Source organism: Homarus americanus, unplaced genomic scaffold (assembly GCF_018991925.1).
Source record: "Homarus americanus isolate GMGI-L3 unplaced genomic scaffold, GMGI_Hamer_2.0 scaffold57980, whole genome shotgun sequence".
Lineage (NCBI taxonomy): Eukaryota > Metazoa > Arthropoda > Malacostraca > Decapoda > Nephropidae > Homarus > Homarus americanus.
In genome coordinates, this window is record NW_024716703.1 from 16,026,617 (window position 1) to 16,047,939 (window position 21,323).

The 21,323-nt window shown below is 42.1% G+C and overlaps 1 protein-coding gene across 5 annotated transcripts in view; it reads right to left on the reverse strand.

Moving 5' to 3' along the window:
* The window catches only part of LOC121858313, a 175,293-nt gene that overhangs the window by 35,261 nt on the left and 118,709 nt on the right, over nt 1-21,323 (reverse strand). For all 5 annotated transcript variants that reach the window (XM_042354649.1, XM_042354648.1, XM_042354647.1 and 2 more), the window contains 2 exons: nt 7,866-8,666; nt 1,043-1,147 (listed from right to left, as the gene is read on the reverse strand). In XM_042354649.1, coding sequence (XP_042210583.1) covers nt 1,043-1,147; nt 7,866-8,666 — 906 coding nt within the window. The remainder of the gene's footprint in view (nt 1-1,042; nt 1,148-7,865; nt 8,667-21,323) is intronic.

The window sequence follows — 21,323 nt, forward strand, 5'->3', positions numbered from 1 at the left end:
AAATACTCCAGTCTCATCCACATTAAACAACTGTTCTGGCAAGTAACCCCCCTCAGTGATGATGTTTGTATCTTTGAAAGTTTGTAAGTTGAACGTTCTTAAGTAGAGGAGTACCTGTATTCAAATTATTCGCTGTCTTGCAAGGATTCTAGCAATGCACATTATATTCTCCTAACTTTAGTCTGTGATATTTTATAAGATAAAAACTTTAAGCCTAAAACCACCAAACCCTGGCTGGGAAGATGGTGGGGTGGGGGGGGTTAGGTGATGTGTTTGACAGCTGGCACCGGGAGGTCTAGTGAAGTATTTATTTATTTATTTATTTATTTATTTATTTATCTATTTATTTATTTATTTATTTATTTATGTCCTTTAGAGTGAGTTTTTGTTTTTTTATTATAAAATGCCACTGAACTGATCTGGGAGAATATAATTTACATTGCTGGGATTCTTATAAGATTGTTATTAATTTGAATATAAACATGCTATAGTTCGCACTAGACATACAGCATTTTTTTTTTAAATTTTGAGTTTGAAATTGTAACCCAACCCCCCCGGGGTTTTTCGCGTATAGTTGAAACCACGTAAGAAAATACGTGTAAATTGCGAGTCTACTGTATGTACTTTCCAAAACCTTTGTCCAAAGCATTTTATATTCTGATTTTCAGGTGTATGAGCATAAGCAAAAATGTAAGGACAATGGGGACACTTAGAAGATAAGAAAGAAGAGCTCAATATGAGTGATTGTTATTGAGGGTTATCTTGACACTGTTGGGAGGACCTCTTAGGTTTTGTATATAAAATTATAATGTATAAACAGACCTGTACTACCAGATGAATATTAGAAATTAGGTGTTTAATGGACAAGGAAGCATATAATAATAATAATAATAATAATAATAATAATAATAATAATAATAATAATAATAATAATAATAATAAAAAATAAAGAAGGATAAATATGATGGAAGGTATTCATCTAGCAGAGGATAAAAACATTTTATGATGGTATTATGTAGACATTAAAGAATAATCCACTAACATGTGCGACGGACTTGGTAAGGTGGCTTAGCTGTTTCTGGTAGTACCTTCTCTGCTTTTTCCTCACATTTAATGCACTGACAATCTTTCTCACACTCTGAGAATTCTGAAATATTTCAAAGAGATAATTACTCATTACAGTACTGTATCCCTAAAGTGCATACAATATCATTGTCAATATCATTAACCCTTTGGATGCGGCATGCGGGTAAACCCGCCCAAAATATTATATTAATTAAATGCGACAAGCGGGGATATCCCACGGCCTTGAAAAAACTTCCCCAAATGAGACGACATGCGGACATATTATGTATAGAGGTATAGGAATATTTCCTGAATGCAATATAGCTTATTTTTGTACTATTTTGTTTGATATTATCTGAATATGTAATACATATCTAAATTTGCTGTTTAGTAACCAAATTGATTAAATTTATTTGCCATATACCAGACATTGATTTATACCAATTTCCTGCATTTTGGGGTATAAATGTCATTTTTTCTCTAAAATTTGCACACATATGTGAATTTTTGTTCCAGATTTGGAAAATATACTAAAAGTTCTCTAGGAAAAACATATAGAAAATGTGATTATATGAAATTCATTTTTGGCAGGATAATTGACACTTTTCAGGTACTGGCGCGAAATTTAATTACGCACCTAAAGGGTTAAGTACAATTTTAGTAGAGGAGTTGCATTTTCACCTGAATGGCAATAAGAACTATGTAGAAGCCAAAATGAGATTGAATATCACCCCTTCAAATGAAATTGGGACACACTGCTGGATCCTATTCAAGAAAGCATGAACACTCTTTTTCCAGATATCTAATACTAAATTCTGTAAAAAAATTATGTTGAATAGGGGACAAAGCTCAGAAAATAAGTAAAAAAATACTGATTACTAAAATCTGCCACTCTGATAGATATGATTATTGCATATCAAATCTGAATTTGATTTTGAATTCCTTTCTTAAGTGATTCACCATAATTTTGTAATGTGCATCAACCAATAGATGGAGTCATGCCATGACTTTTAAAACCTTGAATTCCCAACAAAATGATTGTATGAGTTTAACTGTAACACCATATAGTTTGAGTATGAGAAATAAACTGATATTACAGCACAGTATCTCATTAAAAACATCATACAAGTCAACAACGATAAACATTAAGTTCATTTAACCAAGTAATCGTATATAGTACCAAAAGTTTCTTTATGCTGGAATTTCTACTGTTCTAAAACCATTCAAAACAGCCATTTTTTATAAAAACAGTTTTGTGATATACTGTAGTCCAGAATGCGACGTCTAGCTTATACCTAGGTATGTTAATGCCTAGCAATAACTCGCCAGGCGAACATACAGGCAATTAAAACATCTAATAAATACTTAATACGTAATATTAGGAGGACACATCGCTACCTGGCATTTAATTGAAATTCTCAAACCCCCTCCCGCACCCTTCATCACTCAGATTGCTACCGTCATCTCTTGCCCTAGAGCGAGCTGTAAGCAAATATCAACTTTCGAGGGGTGGAGATGTCGTGATTCTGGACTATATCACAAAAACTGTTTTTTAGAAAAATAAAAACGTTTTTGTTCAATCCAGAACAGACGTCTAGCTTTGATTACCCGAGTAAAAGGTGGAGAGGGAGGTGACATTGCATATAAGGCTCCGCTAGCTTAGGTCCAGAATAAATATATATATATATATATATATATATATATATATATATATATATATATATATATATATATATATATATATATATATATATATATATATATATATATATATATATATATATATATATATATATATATATATATATATATATATATATATATATATATATATATATTATATCAAGCACAGTATGAATAGAATATCACAAATATAAAAGTATTTTAACCGGAAACTATTAAAAAAACGAGTAACATATCTTGAACATCGGAAGGTTAGGTACAGTCTTTTGTTTTCATGTAGTTTATCCTAATTTACATTGAAATACATTACATTTCAGCAAAACTACTATTTATTTCTGAGAATATGGAAATGTAATATTTTGGCTTTAATGACGTACGTATTACAGTGGAAAGTGGGATAAAATCGTGACAAAAGCAATGACTTTCGCTTTCTTTCGTTCAAAAGATGTTACCGTAACCGCTTTTCGAATGGTTTTCAGTTAAAAAACTGTTGTATTACAATAATATTCCCTCCTAATTGACTTGAATAAATACTTGAATGGAAATATACAATATTTTGTTGAGCGCGGAAGTACTTCCGAACATCAAGCTCGCTCACCGAAACCACTAACGTTGATGAAGGACCAAAAGGACGACCAGCCAAGGTCCGAGGGCTGGGTGAGAAAACTGTTAGAAATTATGAGGTTCTCCCAAAGGCAGACTCCGAAGTTCAGCGGAGGAACTTGTGGTGATTACTGAGAGTTCAAGGGACCCTTCCAGCGACAGGTTGGGATGCTGCGAATACTTGATGCTTTGAAATTAGAGACACTTTTCGTCGCCTACGCCAGCTCCGCTAAGGACGCTTTGCGAGGATGCCTGCAAATACAAGATCCCAAAGCATGGTACTTGGAAGCTTTGGACATATTAGAGAAACGTCATGGCAACAAGCACACTTACGTCTGTCAGCTAATAAGGTCCAACTGTGAGACTAAATGACGCGAAAGGCCCCCAACAGTTCTCAGACGAACTGGAGAATTTCATGAGGAACTTGAAGGTTCTGGGAGAACTACATCAGATTGACAAGTATGAATCAATACATACATTAGCTAAGAGATTCAAGGGAAAGATAAGGGACGACTATATGGATAAGGTGCATAAATACAAAAGGAAGCAAGGGAAGCCTCCTGGGATCGAGTGGATGTTGAAATTCACTATGGATATGGTCGACAAGGCGGAGGAGGCCCCAAAGGGACAAGGACCGGAGGAACCAAGCTGAATATATGCAGACTCACCCTCACGCCAATCCTCGTCGAGGAAGAAACTTGTGGGTCTGGTGACATCAGGAAAAAAGACAACCAGAGAAACGGACGATGAACGCTGCTCGCTATGCCGCGCAGATCACCTTCTTCAGATGTGCCGGACAATCCTCAGCATGTCCACAGGGAAGCGAACTTCCCTCGTAAGGGAAGAACATCGCTGCTTCGCCTGCCTGGGGTCTTAATCACCGGATAACAGAGTGCAGCCAGAAGATGGTATGTGGTATAGATGGCTGCTCTGGAGTACACTCAAGGCTTCTGCACTTCACAGGAGTTCTGATGAGCAGTGGAAAGGCGCAATGGGGCGAAGTTAAAAGAGGAGAACACCAGACCAATTTCCAAAGGGTGAGAGGAATCACTGGGGGCACTTACCAAATAGACATATCACCTGACCACAAGCGACCTAGAATGAGTCAACTTAAGGCCTTTTTGCCGCCACCAGAATCGGCAACCAGTGGAGCTAAATCATGGAAGACCGAAGCCGGTACAAGCACCATGGAGAAAAGGATTGGGAGTACACAAAGGGTGCTGGTGCCACGAATAGAAGAAATCCGCATAGATGGGTCAGGGAAACCATAACCAACAACGGAATTGATGATCGGTGTGAAGAACCCAACGGTTACGAGTTGTGATTACAAGAGTCCAGCAGAGTCGCACTTCCAATAATGGAAGCCAGAAAAGGTGAGAATAGTTTTTTGATTGTGCAGCCGAATATGAGTTGATGTCATTGAACAGCCAGGTGAAGCAAGGGCCAGACCTTAACAACAATTTGATGGAAGTCCTCATCAGATTCAGACAAGGATAGGTGGCACTCATGGCTGATATCGAGGCAATGTTCCACTATGTGCGAGTAGTACCCGAACATCGAGACGTCTTACGATTCTTATGGTGAACGGACGACCAGCTGCCAGGGGCCCCACCAATTACCGAATGACAGTACATCTCTTTGGAGGTATGTGTAGCCCTTCATGTGCCGGGTAGGCGCTACAACGAATATTCCAAGATTACAGGGAAAGTCTCGATGACAACATCAAGAAAGTGAATCGTAACTTCTAAGTTGACGATCTGCTTCTCTCAGTAGATTCGCCGGGGAAGGCAACGATAATTACCCACAATTCCAAAGACAGAGAAATCCGTGGGAGTAAATGAAGTTATTTTGAAAGACGACAGGCTCCCCACTGAACGAAAGCTGGGAATCTTGTGGGACCTGGAAAAGGACGAACTAGCGGTCCGGGTCCAGATCCCTAAGAAACCAGAGATGAAACGAAGTCTTCTGAGTATGGTCAGCTCCATATATGACCCACTGGGACTCATCGCTCTGAGCGTCACAAGAGCCAAAATTAAATTCCAAGATGAGTGTAGACGAGGTGTTGGGTGGGATGAACAAATGGCTGAACAGAACAGGGTGGCTTGGTGAAGATGGCTAGATGAACTTCCTCACCGATCACAGGTACACGTTCCAAGGTGCTACCCACCTGAGGATGCAAATCCAGTGGCTGCCGTGCAACTACACCACTTCTACGACGCCTCCCAACAAGAGTATGGAGCTGTATTGTATCTGAGGACCACGTGTGAAGATGGAACCCACCACATCTCCTTCGTGTGTGGCAAGGCCAAGCTAACCCCTCTGAAACAGCAGACCATACCTTGACTCGAGCTCTGCGCGGCAGTACTGGCTGCCAAGGCACACAAACAACTACGACGAGAACTTGAATTACAAATAGACAGATCAGTGTTCTGGACAGACAGTACGGCAGTCCTTCAGTACATACGAAACACCGAAGGACGCTTCCATTCCTCCGTGGCCAATCGAGTGGCAATGATACACGAGGACTCCAATGCAGAATGGTGCCACATGAAGTCGGCACTGAACACAGCCGATGACGCTAGTCGTGGACTACATGGAACAGAGCTCAACAAGGAGGGCAGGTGGATTCGAAGACCTGCTTTCCTCTTGTTGGAAGAAGACAGTTGGCCAAAGAGTCCAATGAGGATTCCAGACCTCACAGACGGAGACCCAGATGTGAAGAAGGAAACCACGGTGCTGACGACGAACGCTGACCAGGGGGAGAGTATCCTCGATAAGCTATGGGCCAGGTACTCTTCGTGGCATCAACTTCTGAATAGCGTAGTGTGGATTAGAAGGTTTATAGAATGGCGGCTGGGGAAGCAAAAGAACAAACATCACCGAAACATCGACTCAAGGTCAGCAAATTGGAAGATGCGAAGTTAGTCGTCTTAAGATTGATGTAAAGGAAAGGATTCCCTCGAGAACTTGGAATGTTACAACAGGGACAACCCGTGAGAGGTAATGATGCGAGTCGACCAGAACCTCATATAGACACGCATGGTTTTATCAGAGCAGGCGGCCGACTGAAACATGCCGCTCTCCACCCAGACCAGAAGAATCCCATACTGTTGCCGAGGGACAACAGGATCATGGGGCTCATTGTGAGAGAGGTGCACTTGACTAAAGCTGGACACTCAGGACGAGAACACACTCTTGCCATAATACGTGGGTCATAATGGATACCCAAGTGCCGCAAATTACTCGACCGCACAATACGGACGTGTGTGACTTGTCGGAGAAGCAACTGGAGGCCTACCCACCAACGCCAAGCCGACCTGCCAGAAGATGGAAGCATGCCCAATTCATCGCGGACCAATTTTGGAAGAGGTGGGTAAAGGAATATCTCCCGACACTACGTCAGTGACAAAGATTATTCAAAACTCGCCGTAATCTCTACGCTGGGGATATCGTGATCATCTCTGGACAACCCCTTCCCCAGGAGTCAGTGGATGCTCGAGAGAGTACTGGAGGCACTACCGAGCGCAGATGGCCTGGTGCGAAGTGATAAAGTGAAGACAAAGGACTCAGTGTTAATACGCCCAGCGATGAGACTCTGCCTCTTGGAAGGGGTCGGAGAGTGAATCTAATGGTAGGCCGTAATTTCGTGCAAAGCCTGACAGGGGGAGTGTTACCGCCACAGTAAGATAAACTAGAAGAGAGAGAGAAAGAGAGGGATAGAGAGAGAGAAAGGGAGAGAGGAGAGAGAGAAAGGGAGAGAGGAGAGACAGTGTTGACAATGAACTTTGATGAGGTGTTAAATGTGCGCACCGGCCACATGTTAAGTGAAGAAACTATTTATAACTCAGGATAGCGAGATGGAGCTGGTAGCAGCTGTGTGACTGCCTGAGGGACAGTCTATCGCCTTCTACTGTAAAGGCAACATCTGGATTCTCATCAGCCAATATCACCAGCAGCACATTAGATTTGTTCTCGTTGATCTAACCCTAGACCCCAAAACGAGAGTGTGATTGTGAACTGTTGAATCCTCTGAGAACTCTAAATAACTTTAATAAGTGTAATTATATACTGTATATTGATCGTATTATTCAAACTGTGTCCTGATGTACCAGCAGTTGTTATATGTGAATTGTATCAACAGGTTTTGACCGAATTATACTCATCGCGTCAACGACAAGGGTCTTGTTGTCCTGCACAAACCAAAATCGCTCCTATGAGCGATTACAACATTACTTATGTTAAACTATACATATTTCAAAGTTAATGTATGTCCCAATATCTATCATCTGTGGTCTCATGTTTCACACAGTGTAGACAGACACTTTTTTGAGATACTGTACATGTACTATATACTGTACATGCACCCTTTACACACTAGCATACACTCTCCACTCTGCTATGTACCGTACAGTACTGTACTCTCCCCTTTAGGTTATTTTGAACTTAAAAGCTATATGGTTATAGTTTTGGGGTTAACACCAATATATAGTATGAATAATTGCCAAATACTGTACCTCTTTCATCAACAATGGAAACATCATCTTCATCCACCACAATTGGCTGTTCATCACCACAAGCATCATAAGCTAACTTCTTCAGCAGCTCTTCTCTGTTTGCTGACAACTCTCCTGTATCTGGCACAGAGGACTTGACTTGGATGAGCTTAGGTTCCTTTGTTTTCATGGAAGAATCAACTGTTTTATGTGAATGAAAATTGCCTAAAGATGGTGACAAGGTGATCTTTTGTTGAGGAGGTTGTGTTATGGTTGCAGATACAGAGGAATTTGACTGAGAAGATGTAGTAGTTGTAGCTGAAGCAGTGGTGGTAACTGTGTTAGGTAGTAATAGGGATGTAATTGGTTGACAGGTTTCAGTTGTTGGCAGAGACCGTGGTAAGTGTGGGTAGCAATGTTGTTCTGTATCTTCTAATAACTGAGAGGTTTTACTTGTAACTTTTTGTACTTGAGCATCATTATCAAGTACAATTCTAGTTGATCGGAATGGCTCCTCCTTTACATGAGAGAGTAGAGATGAAGGAGCTTCATAAACAATTCCTTTTGATGAGCCGTTCTTTCTAGTTGGTGAAGATTCTCGAGACTCTCCTGAAGGCACTTTGGGAATAATGGAAGTCTGAGATGTATTAGGTGATGATTCATCTGTAGTATGATTAAAACCATCAGCTGATATAAATGAGGAAGATTCAGTTTCAGTTTCATTTGGCTCTGAAGCTTCAGCTTTTCCAAATGTTGCACCCACAGTAGTCGTATCTTCTTGACACTGTGATGATGATTTCATGTTTTCCAAACATTTTCTGCCTGAAAAAAAAAATAAATAAATAACAATAACACAGAAAAATGGAGAAATTACCAGGAAATCCTCTCAGGTGACCAAACCTGGTCCACATGATTACCATACAATAATACAAAGACAAGTCTATGGAACAATATTATTGGTGCCCATAGATAATGCCCACCAGTAATAATCCATTGATTAGTGATTAAGTTGCCACTAAACAATCAGGGGATATGAATGAGACTCCCATGTCTTCTTCCCAGTTCCCCCCTGAATCCGTAAGTTTTTCCCAGATCCATTCCCTTCCCACCTTATTCAATTTTATGATGCAAAACCAGATAAAAAAATAGTAAATATAGTAGGAGGGTCAGGATTTACAGAGACTTGATATTACGATCTTGTTATATCGCAGCTACCAAAATTATTGACATTTTCTTATATATAGCGATATTTTTTTTTATTTCGCGAGGGAAATCGTGCAGGAAATATTTCAAATTTATGACTACTACTGTACCAAAAATAAAGGAATTTTCCAATATACAGTAGACTGAGGGTTCCTTTCCTGGGACCTCGTGTTAAGTCAGAAACACCCCTAAATCGACCTTAAATCATTATACAATGGTCCCTCGGTTAACGAGCACAATCCGTTCCAGAAGGTTGCTTGTTAACCGAAAAACTCGTAAACCGAAACAATTGTTTCAATGGGTTTTTGGGTAATTGGTTCCAGCTCACCGAAAATTGCCTAAATTCAACAAAAAAGGTAGAAAGGTACACTTACTTTGAGGTGTGTATGTAGAAGGCTCCTGGATGATGATGGGAATTAGAATGAGGGTGGAGGAGAAGGGAGAAGAGAAGGAAGTGGAGGTGGAGGAGAAGCATTTTACTGCTTCTTGGAAGGCGAGTCACCTTCCATGAAAATGTCAGGAACCTCTGGATTGACAGATTCTCCACCAGGAACATCCTCTCTCCTTCATGAAGTGGAAGGCTGAGGGCTAGCATCTTGTTCCCGCTGCCTTTTACTAAAGAAACTGTCAATTTTTGTTTGTGGGGCATCTCTCCTCTTCATCATTAACTGATGTTTGAAGAAGGAGACCACTGTGTCCTCAACATGACACAAAGCTAGTTCAGACTTTTCCACATCTGGGTGCCTTGAAGCCAGTTTCCTGAACTTCTTTCAGTGGTGAACAACATCTTTCAACTCTGAAGTTGACATATGGTCATCACTTTCCGTTTCCTCCTCACCACTGTCAGCCTCTTAACATCTCATCTAGTTGCTGCAAGTCTTCAGGAGTAAGTTCCTGTTCATGAGACATCACAAGGTCTTCTACATCATCCTCCTCCATTTCAAGGCCAAATGACTGACCAATGGACACAATCTCCTGGTGCAACTCTGTTTCATCCTGAAATCCCTAAAAATCATGGACTACTGATGGCCACAGTGCTTTTCATGAAGAATTGAGGGTTCTAGTGGAGAGTTCTTGCCATGAGGACACAATCAATTTTACAGCCTCCAGGATGTTAAACTGTGTCTTACAGAACTGTGCCAGTGTTAGTTCAGGATCAGTGGAAGTTGCCTGATAACACCTCCTGAAAATTTTCATGGACAGCTTCTTAAAGTTGCTGATCACATTCTGGTCCATTGGCTGTATGATTGATGTAGTGCTGGGAGGCAAAAATAACACTTTGACAAAGTCAAATTGAGACTCCAAAGTTCTGGCAAGTTGAGGGTCATGACCAGGGGCATTACCCATGAGGAGAAGAGCCTTTAAAGGGAGTTTATTGGTGGTTAGGTAGCTCTTCACAGAAGGGCAAAACACCTCAACAGCCCATTCATTAAAGAGCTGTCTTGTTACCCATGCTTTACGGTTGGATTTCCAATAAACTCCAAGATCTCCTCTTACCACTATTTGTTGCTTGAACACCCTGGGGTTCTCACAGTGGTAGACAAGCATAGGCATCAGTCGGAAATCCCCTGAAGCATTGGCACCAAGCAATAGAGTGAGACGGTCTTTCATGGGTTTATGCCCAGATAGAGGCTTCATCTCTGGTGATGAATGTTCTTTTGGGCATCTTTTTCCAGAACAGCCCAGTTTCGTCCACATTGAACACTTGCTGTGGAAGATAATTTTCTGTATCCACCAGTTCTTTAAATTCCACTAAAAACTTTGCTGCCCCTTCCTTATCAGCACTGGCAGCCTCACCATGCCTAACACTAAATATGTCACTTCTTTTCTTAAATTTTTTTAACCAGCCCTTGCTGGCCCTAAAATCTTCAAAGTCTGTGCCTGAAGAACCAGGTTGATTTACATTTAAATGTTCGTATATTTCCCTGGCTCTTTCACAAATAAATTCAGTAGAAACTGAATCACCTTTCATCTGTTTTTCCCTAATCCAGATGAGAAGTAACCTCACTGTTTCTGCTATTAGGGATCTACCTTTGAACACTCTGGTAGACTTGTCTCTTACTTTCACTTCCTTGAATTTGTCTTTCTGTGCAAGAATTATCGACACAGTTGATGTCGACATGCCATATTCTATGCTTATCACATTTGTTCTAATGCCTTCTTCATGTTTTCTAATTATTTCCTGTTTCATCTGAATTGAAATCGCATTTCTACATTTCTTGGGACCCATGCTGGATTCAAAAACAATTTCAACACGTGATATTTTAAGTTCAATTGCTGTAAATAAAGAATATTTTCTTTAAATTAACACTGCACTGCTCTATATATCATCAATATGTAAAATAAATTTCAAAATGATCAATAATTTGACTGAAAACACAGAAAAAAAGCATTTATGTTGGAGTCTGCAGCAAGATGTTACCTCCACTGAAAAGACATAGAGACCGACTCCTGTTTGGTGTGTTGACAGGCTGCTTGGCGAGCATAAAACTAGTTTCCTGTACTTTAATTATGTTCAATAATTGTTAAAATTACTAAAAAATTTAATATTAAACTTTTAAAATGATTGAATAGTACAACCTTCTTGATATTTACTAAAATGGTAAGGAATTTAAGCCCTAGAACCGATTACTGTATTGGCGGACTAAAACGACAACTGGTGTGCAAGCGAAAACATGATGAGGGCAGCTCGTAAGGAATTCGTTAATTGAGGGAATGCTCGTTAACCGAAGTTAAGAATCTTATGGAAGGTAATTCGTTAACCGAAATCTCGTTAACCGAGGCGCTCGTTAACCGAGGGATCACTGTATACAGTAGAAGTCCAAAAATCCGGACTGCTTGGGGATTGGGTCGGTCCGGATTTTTGGATTTTCCGGATTCTCAGGCAGTACTTTTAAAATTCAAGTTTAAGGAGGAATAAAGAAGAGATGAACAGGTACATTTTTATAGTCTATTCAGTCGCAAATATAGCATGCTTCACTTATCAAAATGAGCAGTATTAAAGAAAAAGCTGTGAATTCTAGAATTTTATTCTTTGCCTTTTTTATATCATAAATTGTAGACTTTCCAATGTTGTATGGAAAACGTATGTTTCCATTAGAACAGTACAGTATTGCTCACACCACATTCTAGTTTCTTAATTATTTCAAGTTCGTCATTCAATTTCAATGTGTTCTTCTTTCTCTTCACACAACGAAGTTTATCTACTTTAGGAGCCATTATTATGGGCTTGTACAGCACTCTGTAAATGGAATGAGTAGGACTCAAAATTACATATGTTGTCACAGTTTAATTGCTCGTTTTAAAGTGGCGTCCGCGTGGTCGCTTGTTGTCACTGTGCAGCTGTGGCGCTCACGCATGCGTACATACACACAAGAGCCCGGTAAATTAAAAAAAAAAAAAAAGAAAAAAAAAAGAAGAGTTTCGAAAAGTACGGATTCTCGGATGGTCCGGATTTCTGGCATCCGGATTTTTGGACTTTTACTGTATATATACGTACATATACTGTACACTAGAACTCATATATCACTACTGTAATGTGATGCATGCAGGTGATTAATTTTCATCTCTTGTGCAAAGTATATGACGTTTATATTCAAATTATTCGCTGTCCTGCAAGGATTCCAGCAATGCAAATTGTATTCTCCTAACTTTAGTCTGTGATATTATATAAGATAAAAACTTTAAACCTAAACCCACCAAACCCAGGTTGGGAAGATCGGGGGGGGGGGGGTTAGGTGATATGTTTGACAGTTGATGCCAAAGTCTAGTGCTTATTTATTTATTTGCCCCTAAGAGTGACTAAGTTTTTCTCTTATAAAATGTCACTGAACTGACATGGGAGAATATAATTAACATTGCTGAAATTCTTACAAGATAGTGATTAGTTTGAATATAAACATGCTATAGTTTGCATTACATAAAAATTTTAGTAGTTATTAGTACATACAGTATGACTAAAATCTTTATCTTTTGTGCAAAATATATGATGTCTGAATTCAAATTATTCACTGTCTTACAAGGATTCCAGCAATGCAATTTATATTCTCCTAACCTTAGTCTGTGACATTTTATAAGATGAAAACTTTCAGCCTAAAAAACAGTCACTCTTACGGGAAGTCAGAGGGGAGTTGATTTATGACAGCTGGGCTGGAGCCAGACAATGGTTACCTAGTGGTATTTATTTATCTGTCATATGAGGGGAGTTTATGTTTTTCTCTTATAAAATGTTAATGAATTGACTAAAGAGAATATAATTAACATTGCTGGAATTTTTGTAATTTGAATATAAACATGCTATAGTTTGCAATAGACATAAAAATTTTAGTGCAGTAAAGCCTCCGATAACATGGTTCTACTAACAAAGATTCAAATCTAAGACCCTGGTTAATTTAGGACCCAATTCAATTTACGGCATTATTTTCTTCGTATTTACAACGAAATCAAAAAACATATATCAAATTTTTGTATAAATAATAATAACTAAATCCGGATATTATAAAAAAATAACACAGCTTGCGCACGGAGGCTGCCGGGCTTCCTAGTGGTGACGCCAGCATCACTAGTATAAACAATCGCAGCTGGCGGACCCTTTGTTTTCACGCATCTGAACAGTTAAAGGAGAAAATCTTTCTCAGGTTTCTTACAGAATTTTTGCATCCCTATTCATCATGAGCAAGAGAGCAAGTGATGGTAGTGTTGTTTCAAAAGCTAATAGAAAGTGTCCAAGCTTAGCCGAGAAACTAGACGTGTTAAAACGATATGAAAAAGGTGAGAGGTCTGTGGATATTATAAGGAGCAAGCAATGAACATATTTTCTGAAGTGGATCCATTAACAGAACAAAGCATTAAAATTTAAATACTGTAAATGCAAATGACCTCTACATAAAGATGCAAAATGAGAAAAGAAAGCAGCTGTGCAAGGTTCTTTCGACAGCTTTATTACCTGAAGTCCTAAACAATCAACTTCGGCTACACCATCAAATTCAGTATCATAAGCAGCTCCAACAACAACTTCAGGTTCAGTAAGAGTTTCAGCAACAGCTTTAAGGAAAGCTGCAGCTTCAGTTAGAGTTGAACCTGATGACTTCGTCATCTGAGTAAAAACTCGCACAATATTCATTGGCTTTACCACCATTGGCGAGTAGAATTTTTGTTTTACGTTCGTAAATATTATTTGAAACATATATAAACAGTAAATATGTGTTGCTGTCATATTCATATGTAGAGAAATGACGATATGTTTCACATGTGATATGTTTTCACATGAATGCACTGACTGCTCATACGTTGGCATTCCCAATCGTCTCGCTTTATTTCTTTACCATTAGTGGTTAGCTACTTCTAGTGTTCCATTTATTAACATTAAATAACATTACAGTACTTAAAACATACATACAGGTATTCATTTTTTTACATTAAGTTCACTACAGCTACAACCAGGGTCTTATTTTCTTCAGTTTCTTATGTAGAACCATCGTCACTCACGAAAACAATGCCGTCTTGTATCCGCGTGTGTGTTTTAATAGTCAACTTATTTTTAATGAATTGCAATGTTCATTTCACAATTTCACATACATAAACATTAATTCAATCAAATACATATTCAGTAATAAACAATAATGATTCTTTTGTACATATTCTTAAGATAAATGACTTGTTCCCTTGAGTGTGCACGTATACATTGGTGTCCCACTATCAGTCTCACTTTTTTCGTTAATATCAGTGGTTACTTCTACTGTACAGTACATTAAATAACATTAATTAAAACACACATATTTTTTACATTAATTTTACTACAATAACAACCAGGGTCTTATTTTCTTCAGTTTCAGGTGGATAACTGACATTATGGGTGTAAACACTGACAACAATGCTCTCTCTTATCCTCGTGTGTGTTTTAATATTCTACGTATTATTAATGAATTGTATTGTTCATTTTGCCTATATAAAGATTAATTCAATCAAATAAATATTCAGTAAAAAACAGTAATGAATCTTTTGGACATATTCTTAAAAAGATAAATGACGCAGTATCCTTAAATGCACACATATGTTGGCGTTCCCAATCCATCTCACTTTTTTTTTTACCATAAGTGGTTAGCTACTTCTTTTGTTCCATTACTTAAAACATAAATATTAATTTTTTTACATTAAACTTACTCCAGCTACAACCAGGGTCTTATTTTCTTAATTTTCTCCTGTAGAACTTGTATGTATATTATGTATGCTGTATGTATATTATGTATGTATATTATGTATGTATATTATGTGTGTGCTCCATTTATATACATTATTTATTCAGCCTAGCTAGCAGCGTGTGGCAATGTATTTACCATGTCCCACATGCTTAATTAATGTGTCTGGCGACATATGGAAGCTGCTAATGTATCACTTGCCACATGTCGCCTGAAAGGCTAGTTGACCCCCCCCCCAGACAGAGTAAGGAGAGCCACCTAGCTTGTGTATCTCTGTTTGTCCAGTAAATAGAACCTACGAAAACTCTACAGGTGTTTGTGTTCGCTCCTGTGATAGAACTTGGTACCCAGAACATATACATGGCGCAGTGTGTTAATTAACTGGATCATTATACAAGTGAAGTATAAAGTTTGTGGCAAGACCGGCTTATGGACCCCTGTTCTGTCGTCAACCGCTAATGGCCGCTCCTCCATGAATTTATAGCAACTTTGAGCAGTGTCAGTGACAGCAAGTTCCTGTGAATGTATAAGTGCATTGTGTGTGTAGTGCCATAACTGTGTGACCTTGTTCTAAAGGATTCCCAAAGTGGAAGGCATGTTCAGGGCATTTGTGAGGAGTGGAGTTCAGCGCAGCCTCCTCCGGCCGTGCCTAGAGGGTAACTGCCTCTCCCTCACAGCGAGACACAGCCCGAGGCGCGCACACACACACACACACGTACGAACACACCGACTGCAGCCATTCCTTTATATATATTTTATATATATAATCTACTTATCTGTGCATTTAATTAATTTTTTTTGTCTCAGATCTTGTTGATACGACAGGCTGACCAGTCAACACTGATTTAAGACATAGTCCACAGATTAAGTAATTATGTCTCGTGCCTTACGCAGTCGTGGAGCCAACGCCTGGATGAGTCAGTTGGATGACAATTCTGCAGAGATGGATGACCAGACTGAACAGGATGCTCCAGCTCCCACCACATCGCGCAGCCCTTCACCTCGATCTTCAGCATTGTCTTCAGAGATAATTGCTTTAATGAAGTTTATGAGGGATGAGAGGCGTCAGGACGAAGCTAGAAGACATGTGGAGAATGAAGAAAGAAGGCAAGCTAAGACAGAGAGAGACCACCAACGGAGATTGAAAGACAGTGCACGGTTTAAAGCTTTGATATCTCGCCTCACTGTTAACCAAGCCCCTGGCTCTAACACTGCCTCGGTATCGACTTGTTCAGATACCTCATCAACGCTTTCTTCACGCCCCCCAGCCCCACCTAAAGCGGCCGCTCAAACACCACCCATCTTGAAGCCTGATGTGAATTTCCAGACTTTTCATGAATGGCGGCGACGGTGGACTGATTATGCTACAATGGTGGATCTACAGAGCTTGTCACAGCCTAAACAACTTATTCAGCTGCGTATGTGCCTGTCCTTGGAAACTCAGCGTGTCTTGGAACATACGTTGCAGGTACCTCCGACCTCTTCGTTATCTGTAGAGGAGGTACTGCATATTCTACAACGGCACATCAAAGGGCAGCGGAACGAAGCTCTACGCAGGAGGGAATTGTTTAGCCGCAGACAGATGGAGGGCGAGACTTTTGATGCCTTTTATGTACGACTCAAGAGAGCCTCGGAAGAGGTAGATATATGCCCAGGTAACCACCAGCAGTGCGAGGAGACCCAGTTGAAGCAGGTGATCCTGATGGGTGTTAAGGACGAGGAGCTTGTCCAACGCCTCACCTCCCTCGACTCTTCCTCTTCTCTTAAGGATGTGTTGACGAAATGCCGCTCCCATTAGGCTGCCAGGTGTGCCACCTCTGCCATTCGAGCTCCCCCTACAGCTGTACACGCTGTGTCCCGGTACAAGAAGGACAAGAAGTCTACTCCAACGCCTTCGCCCACCACGCCCACGCCCGGCTCCTTTTGTAACAACTGTGGTAAGCAGCACGGAACACAGGTGTGTCCAGCTGCTGAGTCTACATGCAACAGTTGTGACCGTAAGGGCCACTGGTCACTCATAGTACGGTGCCCAGCCAAACGCGTCCAGTGCAATGTGTGCGGTCGTCTGGGCCACTACAACAAGTGTTGCCCTACCAACAAACACAAGGGACAGCGTCGGCGGAAGCTGCAACGCCCTTCCACCAGTGAGGGCCGCCCACAGTCTTCCAATCAGAAGCGTGACGACCCTGGACAACGCTCGAGCCATATTAGAAATGTGTGCTCCCCTTCGCGTCCCAGGACCAAAGTTCCCAAGCACATCAGCGTCATCGTGACCTACGGCAGTGTGTCATCCCGTCTTCAGATGTTGCCCGACACCGGCGCTGATGCTACAGTCATCGGTCCCCAGCATTTGCAATGCTTGGGGCTCTCTCCAAGTGATCTAGGACCGCCCCCCAAGGATCTCCGCTTCACGGCAGATGGCGCTTCACGGCAGATGGTTCACAGATGGCCCCAGACCTAGGTTCACTCCAAGCACAAGTCACCATTGGCAACAGGTCGTGTCAAGCCTCGATTCATGTGCATAACGGTGTCCCGACTCCTTTGCTGTCCTACAGACATTGTCAAGAGTTGGCCATCATCTCCCAGGGCTTCCCCAAACCTATTCTCGAGGTAAAACACGCCAACAGGGTGCACGAAGGGAGCAGCAACTACCCTGCTGTTGCCATACCCCTACCTCTTGCCAGTGACACCTCTCCTTCGGATGCTCGGAAGTACTTCCTGAAGGAATTCAGCGACGTTCTGGTGACCAAGTCCGCTCTGGAATCCAAGCCTCTCAAGAAGATGGTAGGCCCCCCCATGAGGATCCACTTGAGGGACGACGTGAAGCCCTTCGCTATCTATACCCCTCGACTGGTCCCCCTGGCCTTCTGCGATGCGGTCAAAAACGAGCTGGACTCCATGGTTGCCCAAGATATTATTGCACCAGCCGGCGATGACCCGTCTCCATGGTGTCACCCTATGGTAGTCGTCGCAAAACCCAAAGGTGGTGTTCGGATCACCACTGACCTCTCCAAGCTCAACAGCCAGGTGTCTCGTCCTGCGCACCCTTCTCCCACGCCCTTTGCAGCTATACGCAGTGTGAACCCGAAGGCGCGCTTCTTCACGACGATGGACGCCCTGTGTGGATACTGGCAGATAGAGCTTGCAGAAGAAGACCGACCACTTACAACTTTCATTACCCCGCATGGACGTTACAGTTATTGCCGTGGCCCCATGGGATTCGCCGCTACAGGAGACGCTTTCTGCCTTCGAGGTGATATGGCTCTACAAGGTCTGGCAAACTGCGTGAAAGTGGTCGACGACATACTCGTGTACGATGAGGATAACATGGACCACCTCTGCCGTATCTACGAGGTACTCAACAGGTGCCGGAAGCACGGCATCACCCTAAATGCCGACAAGTTTGTTCTGGCCAGCTCTTCAGTGGACTTTTGTGGGTACACCCTCTCAGGGAATGGTGCCCTACTGCAGGATCATGGTGGAGGGCAGTTCCGGCTCGTCGTGTGGCTCGCGTTTCCTCTGACACCGAGACGCGCTACGCCACTATTGAGTTGGGGCTGTTGGCTGTGGTTTGGGCGATGTCCAAGTGCAGGTTTTACCTCATACGCCTGCAACACTTTCACCTAGTGACCGACCATTGCCCGCTTGTCCCGAACCTCAACCACTACACGCTGGACGCCGTTGAGAACCCTCGCCTCCAGCGTCTGAAGGAGAAGCTCTCGGCGTACATCTACACAGCAGTGTGGCGTGCTGGTAAGGAGCTCTGCATCTCTGATGCCTTATCCCGCTCTCCTGTCAGCCGCCCTACTCCAGAAGACCATGTGCTCGACGCCAACCTCGCTCTTTCCGTCAGGACTGTGGTCACCCTACACGCCGTCCAAGCCCTTCGTCCGGACCTGTCACCAGATGACGACAAGGCAATGGAGGACCTTCGAACAGTGGCCCGAGATGACCCTTCCTACGTCCGACTCGTCGAGTGTGTGAGGATATGGGTTCCCTAGCAACCGCTACGACCTTCACAACACCCTGCTCCCGTACTGGAAACTCCGCGATGAACTCTACTGTGACGGGGACCTTGTTCTGTACGGAGCACGTGTAGTTGTCCCTGCTGCATCACGTCCCCACGTCTTGGCTCGCCTTCACGACAGTCACCGTGGAGCTGAGGCCACCAAACGACGTACACGACAGACTGTGTTCTGGCCCGGTATCGACTCCGACATCTCTAATGTTGTCCGTGCGTGTGAGCCCTGCCAAGTATTACAACCCAGCCAGCAGCAGGAACCCTTCATGAGTGACGACAACCCCACCCGCCCCTTTGAGTCTGTGTCGGCCGACTTTTTCTGTGTGTCAGGAAAGTCCTTCCTCGTTATCGTCGACCGTCTCTCTAGTTGGCCGGTTGTCATCAAGTGCGGTAATGACACGACATCTGCCGCCACCATCAGCAAGTTCCGTCACTACTTCCGTGACGTGGGCGTTCCTGTGCGCCTGCGAACCGACGGAGGGCCTCAGTTCACAAGCCGGGACTTTGCTGTGTTTCTTGACCGATGGGGAGTCCGACATGTGTTGTCATCGCCCCATTACCCGCAGTCCAACGGCCACGCTGAGGCTGCTGTCAAATCCCTGAAGCACCTCATCCTCAAAGTGGCCTCTTCTGGGAATATTGACTGCGAGGCCTTCGACCGGGGTCTTCTTGAACTCCGCAAAACACCTAACTACACCGGACGCTCCCCTGCCCAGGTCTTGTATGGACGCCCCCTTCGTTCTTGTGTCCCTGCTCACCCTCAATCCTTCTCCAAGGAGTGGCAGGCCAAGACAGAGGATTGTGATCACTGAGTCGCCGAACGTGTTCAAGACATCGTCGCCTGCTACAATGACCACGCCCGTTCTCTCCGCCCCGTAACAACGCCTTCTGCTGACCCCGCCACCAGTGTTGAGTCCCATACCCTCCCCAGTGATCAAGTCCTTCAACGCTCAGAACGGATCCAAAAGAAAAGGTCCGCTCAAGACTTTGCTATGAGCGTATAGGGGGGGAGGGAGGTGTATGTATATTATGTATGCTGTATGCATATTATGTATGTATATTATGTATGTGCTCCATTTATATACATTATTTATTCAGCCTAGCTAGCAGCGTGTGGCAATGTATTTACCATGTCCCACACACTTAATTAATGTGCTTGGCGACATATGGAAGCTGCTAATGTATCACTTGCCACATGTCGCCTGAAAGGCTAGTTGACCCCCCCAGACAGAGTAAGGAGAGCCACCTCGCTTGTGTATCTCTGTTTGTCCAGTAAATAGAACCTACGAAAACTCTATAGGTGTTTGTGTTCGCTCCTGTAGATAGAACTTGGTACCCAGAACATATACAGAACTATCATCCCGGACTCCTAGCTGTAAACACAAACGAAAACAATGGCGACCCATCTCCTCTTGTGTGCCCATATTATTATTCATTTATATTGTCTAGGGTGCATTCAGAAACATTATTTAAAGAATATAGTTTGCATTTCTCATTAATTGTATTGTTTGGGGGTAAAGAGGGTAAAGAGCCACACAAAATACGTGAAAAGGTCACACTTGGGAACGCACCTCATTATTATTGCTTTATTTTAATGGTAATTAATGATTCGCGATACGATGATTCACCTTACACTGCAATATTGGAGGACACATTACCGTCGTTATTCGAGGCTTTACTGTACAGTGGTTCCTCGGTTAACGAACGGTTCGATTAAAGAAAATTTCGGTTAATGAATTAGCTCCCAAAAGGATTTTCAGTTCGATTAACGAACAAAACTTCGATTAACGAAATCCTTACGACAAACACGTTTTGTTGTGCTCATCAGCAGATTGGCTAGTCCGCCAATACAGAAATTGGTTCTATGTTTACATTCGTTTCCAGTGGAGTAAATATCAAGAAAGTTGGTCTCTTGAATATTTTGAATATTTCTGCATTTTTTATATTAAAATTATTAGTCATTCTGAAATTTAGTTAACATAGACAGTACAGGGAACAGTTTTTGCGCGCCCATCAGCTGATTGAATCACCCAACAACGCTTCTCAATTTAACTTTAT